At 35.6% G+C, this 5,978-nt stretch overlaps 2 protein-coding genes across 2 annotated transcripts; one reads left to right on the top strand and one right to left on the bottom strand.

Annotated features, from left to right (window-relative positions):
* Positions 1-2,858: 2,858 nt before the first annotated feature.
* LOC143610516 (protein NDR1-like) lies at positions 2,859-3,653 on the bottom strand. Its single transcript, XM_077084976.1, has one exon. It carries the CDS (start codon positions 3,556-3,558, stop codon positions 2,926-2,928), a length of 633 nt encoding a protein of 210 aa, XP_076941091.1. The 5' UTR covers positions 3,559-3,653; the 3' UTR covers positions 2,859-2,925.
* A 1,466-nt stretch (positions 3,654-5,119) lies between these two features.
* LOC143610510 (protein NDR1-like) lies at positions 5,120-5,728 on the top strand. Its single transcript, XM_077084972.1, has one exon. The coding sequence runs from the start codon at positions 5,120-5,122 to the stop codon at positions 5,726-5,728; it is 609 nt and encodes a 202-aa protein (XP_076941087.1).
* Positions 5,729-5,978: the final 250 nt, after the last annotated feature.

The raw sequence follows: 5,978 nt of genomic DNA on the forward strand, positions 1-5,978 counted from the left end.
TAGAAAAGATCATTAATGCACTAGTTTTAAGTTATAGGCCTAAGTTAGCAATGGATAAAAGACGAACAAGTTTGTCACAAAACTATAGTTGTCGGAAATCCGTTCCTTATAATCACGATGACTCGCAACACATAATAGATGACAACTCCACTAATTCGTCGTTTATGAGTATTGTCATGTACTAATGCCTTATTTTATCCTATACCATGTCACATTAGTTACAAACAGTTATTTAGATTCTAATGAAATATGTTAAATGATAAGTCCATGACTGGGCCTTTTTCATGTGTTAATGTGTTATTTTATCATAGTTCTAGTCACATTAATTCATAAAAAAGTTATTTATGTGTTAATGACATATATTAGATGATAAGTTCATTAATGGCCTTATCATGTGCTAATGAGTTGTTTTACCTGATACCTAGTCACATTTAGACGTGTAGAGCAAGTTCATCAGATTTCTTGTTAGATTTTATGATAAGTTGATAACTCAACTAATGGGGTAATGAGGCATTGCCATATCTGACGCGTCATATTAGAACTAGTTGGTATAATTTACTATTGGAACAAGGTTGGAAACAAATTTGTACCATTTGAAAACATATATAGCCATTATGTGCTTGTTAGTTGCCGCTATATGACCATTTTGTTCAATCAAGTTTGTATCATTTTGACCATTTTGACTCTTCTACCCCTCCTTTGTTATGATCTATAGGTATTGGATGTGTTGGTTTAATCACAACACTAAAAAAAGCTTGTTAATCTTTCAAAACTCTTAAACGTTCCCCAATCCCTAAAAAATGCTCCTTCTGGTACCAAATATATAGTCAATTACAATCTTCAGTTAGTGTTGCGATTTTGTCAAGCGACTAATTATTGGTTGTCGCGATTGTACTTGCAAAAAGAAACTGAGATATTTAGCAGCATTTCAATTTCCGTGAAATGTTTAGCAGAATAAGAAAAGCTTGACACATTAAATATGGTAGAAATTTTTTGAGGAATATGGAAACACGACTTCGAAAAACCATATAAATTGCAAGGTGGTGAAACATATAGCTGTTGGGGATCAAGCAACAATCATGTGGAATGATGACAACATTTGGAACTTCTACCTAAATGTAGTTTGGATATCATGAAAAAGTTTGTAATTCAAAGTGTTTTTCTTTCTATCAATTCGACGATATGTGCTTGAAAACACTCATCCAGATGCTCTTCAACCGCATTATTGTCATGAAAGTCGCACGATCCATAAACCCGAATGCATTCAAACGGGAAACAAGCTTAAAATGAAATGATTTTAGGAATTGAATAATCAATAGTTAGTGAAATTTAACTTGTGATGTTTGCACGACTTTATATGGTTCACATCACACATTGGTTGAATCCCAATAGTTAGCAAGTTATGAAGCATATCATTGCATTTGAATTGTTCAGGTATCCACATCAGTATCAATATCAATAGATGGCAAAGTGCAAAGCAGTAAACCAAAGGAGTATTCACCATAGTTGTTAAACCCCAAAATATACACTCAACAATTACAATTAGCATATGTGAATGAATATACAAGGCAGAAAGAAAAAAAAAAAAAAAAGAAAAAGAAAAACTTGTCACAATTTCATTAATTCACTGGCATGCATGCACATACATTAAATAGAGAAATAAACACACTTGAACCTAAAGAAAAAGAGTACTGGTATTTGGAAACAGATTTGTCTTACCACATCTCGGTTACATTCAACTAATATTTTGCCTCCTTCAATTATTGTAAAAAAGGTTCGAAATGGTAGATATACTCGCTTTTGGTTAGAATTTGGCTAGGCGAGATTGACTTGGCATCTCGCTTTAAACGGTTATTTGCGTTAGAGAAAAACAAGTCGTGCCTCATTTCGGATAGGAGATCAGAGGATAGATGGTATTGGGATTGGCGTAGAGTCCCGAGAGGAAGCGTTGAACAATTACAACTTAATGATCTCTTGAACCTTCTTATTGAGGTTCATATTTCGGATGCAGATGATGGTTGTATTTGGTCTATAAATAACCACATATAATTTTCTGTTAAGGATCTTAGAAAGCATGTTGATAGAGCATCCTTCCTTTCTAGTTCTTCAAACTTGACCCCTACTCGATGGAATTCTTTTGTTCCAAAAAAAGTGAATATTATGGCTTGGAGGGTGCTTCGGGACCGATTGCCCACCAAATGGAATATCAGTCGCCGTGCTTTCGATATTCAATCTATCTTTTGTCCCTCTTGTAGTATGAAGGTTGAGGATAATGATTATGTTTTTGGTTCGTGTGATGTCGCTTCTAGGGCGTGGAGCTTGATTGCATCCTGGTTGGACATCGATTTTTTGGTGGCGGTACAACCTAAAACATTGATGAAGTTGCTTGATGACGTGAAGATCAACGCTAAGAAGAAAAGGCTTATTGAGGCGGTCGTTTTCTCGACGTGGTGGGTGCTTTGGAGATATAGGAGCACTTTCATCTTTCAACCATCCAAGCTAAGAAGCAGAGAGATTTTTGACCCTATTTTATATTATTCGTATTTTGGTATGCTTATAGGAACCGTAAAGTTTTATTTCTTTGGGACGAGTGGTTAAAAAACCTTCTCCTGTTGATGTAAGTTGTTTTTTTTTTCCGGTGTCTTGTCGATTTCTTTGTTTTTATATAATCTCAGCCATTAGAAAAAAATACTCCATATGAACTTCCTATGAGCAAGGAACAACCCACAACTTTTGACTATATCACTTAAATAAACGTGAATGAATTAACAATTTCCTTTTGACCCATATCCATCCCAATTTAGAACTCGTTCCCATCAATATTATCCAACAAAATACATTTAATATATACACACATTGATTGGTTTAAAATTCCCATCTTATTGTAGATCTTAGCACACATTACATAAGTATAAACATCCACGTTCATATAATCACTAAAATGGTGGCAGTAGAAATGATCAATAACCCTATATGTACACCCAAGCCACCAAACCCATCACCAACTCCGGAATCAAAGAGTTTAATACCCTTTTTCGAATCTTTCTCTCCCGTTTGTCCAACCCTCACGTTGGCCACCACATCCACTGTCCACTTCTTACGGTAAGCAGGCGATGTAAACCCGACTTTGGTTAACACCTCCACCTTAAAAACCGAAGATGTTATCGTTCGATTATATGGTGCAATGCCACGGGAACTCACTGTTTGTATCACATGTTTGCTTTTCTGATTATGTTGGAAAAACTTGGGCACTGTGTGTTCGGCCACAACAAAGGTTAACTTGACGTTAGGGACGTACGAAAAGGTAATCGTGATAGGATCATAGTAAGCGCCCATGGCTTTGTTCTTATTATGGAGCTTCATGTCAAAGAAAATGGTCTGATTGAATGTAGTGTTGGTGGAGGATGTATCTGATAAGTTAAGGGCTGAAACATAGAAGTTGCTTATGGTGAAAGATGGATCTGATGGTGTGGTGTAATACACGCATATAACGATAACCGCGGTTATGAGGGCTTGTATTGAAATGACTATGCACCAACATCTAGTGTTACATGCCATGTTTGTTTGATTTGGTGATTGCAAAATGAAGAATTGGTTTTAGTATTAAAACAATGGAATGAGTAGTGTATGAATATAATGGAAGAAGCTGACTTTTGGTTGTGTTCGACTAATGTAAGGAAATTCCTTTTCTTGTTTTAATATTAATAAATCATTTGTGTGGAAATTTCCAAATTATTTAAGGTATCATTTGGTTTAAAATTTCGTTTTCAGTGTGTATACAAGTTAAGTAGGTTGTCAATCTGTTTACTCATTAAAATATAACCGGTTCGGTTTTGTCAACAAAAGTCAAAAACTGGTTTATGATCGGTATCGGTTCGGGTTGAAACCGGTTTCTTAGCATGTTACGATCGTTTTCGGTTCGGGTTTTGATCGGTTTCGGTTCGGGTTTTGACCGGTTTCGGTTAACCGGTTTGAAACCGGTTTTGGTGAAGAAAACTACAAACCGGTTCCAAACCGGTTTTTACATAATCGGTTTCAGACAGGTTGGGTTTTGGTTCAATTTTCAGGTCGGTTCGGTTAACCGATATGTTTGCCCACCTCTAGGACATAGTTAAAAGGAAATCACCATATAAAATATAAATCATGTTGACCGTAAATATTTTTCAAATATGGAACTTTAGTAATTACCACTTAATCCATTTGGCGCATAAATACGGGTAATGGCACAAGAGAAATGGTGGTGCAGGAGATTAATTAAGGATGGAACCGAAATACGAGAATTGGCGCAAGAGAAATGGTGGTGCGTGAGATTAATTAAGAAATACGAGTGTATGTTTTTAATGGTGTAATTATGATGAGGGTTTTTTTCACTAAACGGCAGAGACTTGGGAATTTGTGTTAACGACCTTCCCAAAGCCCTAACGAAGGTGTGGGAGATTCTCGCCACAAACCTATATTGGCGTCCCATATGGCGTAGGACAGAAATGGTGACGCAGGAGCAGAAAGCCAACGTTATTTTGTTAAATTCAAAAAGTCAGTTACCGGTTCATAAACTTTTTGTTCTTGACTCTATTTTGATGATTTTCCCTTACTAAATAGTAATTACTAGCATATATACTAAGTGTATTGAACATTGGTGAAAGATAAGTGTGATGATCCTCATGGTAACAATTGATCAAATAATTAACTTTTGCATTAATCAAGTTTGTTTTTAATAAATAAATAACTGAAGATCATAAATTCAGATGATACATTTACTGTCTTCTCTTTAAAAGTCGACGGAATTTAAGATCTATATGACTTTAATACTCATATATTTTTTAAAATATCTTAGACCTAGTAAACGATCCGCGGTAGGTGTGATGCAAAGATGAAATCCTCTCTTCCAGAAAAAATATATAATTAAATAAAAGTCTTAATTTCTAAAGAAACATCAGCCAAATTTCCTTGCAACTTAGAATTTCAACAACAGAATATATTGTTATCAAGGGTTTTGACATTGTAAGGGATATAAGCACCTACTCCACCGTGTTTTTTCGACTATAAATCACAAACTCTTAACATCTATTCTACTTATACTTTTGATCCTTAAATTTTCTTGATCCACTAACTTATATATATGGCATGTGGTGGTCTTATTGCTTGCTTATGTATCGGTTCCTTTTGCTTGGGTTTAGTTGTTTTGATGCCTGTCTTGCTAGCTCTATACGCATCGCCATCAAGTCCCTCGTTTTCAATTGATTTGTTCGATAATCAAGCGTTTAACATGACAAAAGCCGATCACGGCTCTCCAAATAACATTACTCTCCACTTTCATCTCAAGATTAAGAACGTAAACTCGGCAATAGGCCTTCATTATCCAGATCCACTCAAAATAACATTTTCTTACTTCCCAAATGTTTCCATGATGGTTACTTTAGCAGATTACACGGTTGATAGTTTTTATCAAGGTAACGGGAAGACAAAGGACGTAAGAGACTTGGTGGAAACAAGCGGTGTGCCAACGGTGTTGGAAGGGACGGATTTGGTGGCTTTTCGTGTGGATTTGGTGGGTACGTATAGGTATAAAAAGGTTGGAACCAAGAGGCATAAGGTGGATGTGGGGTGTCTTGTGGGTGTGAATAACACCACAAGCAGGAAACTGCGAACCGGGTTTATTGGATTGGTACAGCCAGGTCTTGATTCTCAGCTGAAACCTCCATCCACTGAATCTTATGGAGCTTATTGAAGATGTAATTGGCTTCATTTTATTCTACATGTAATTAAAGAGATCACTCTTTCACAATGTAATTAATTCCCTTAAAGAATAACGTTATCAATTAATTAAGTAGAATTGTGTAACGCCAATAATTTGTGACTTACGATGTTAACTTCATAAAGTAGTAGTCATAAATCAAAATGTAAACGTAATACTACATTTATAGGTGGTGCTCTGAACTAGATTAATAAACGGTTATGTAACTAAAACATTTTCGCAA

Source organism: Bidens hawaiensis, unplaced genomic scaffold, assembly GCF_021521415.1.
Source record: "Bidens hawaiensis isolate Kalapana, Puna unplaced genomic scaffold, B.hawaiensis_p1.1 tig00026600_1, whole genome shotgun sequence".
Classification (NCBI taxonomy): Eukaryota; Viridiplantae; Streptophyta; class Magnoliopsida; order Asterales; family Asteraceae; genus Bidens; species Bidens hawaiensis.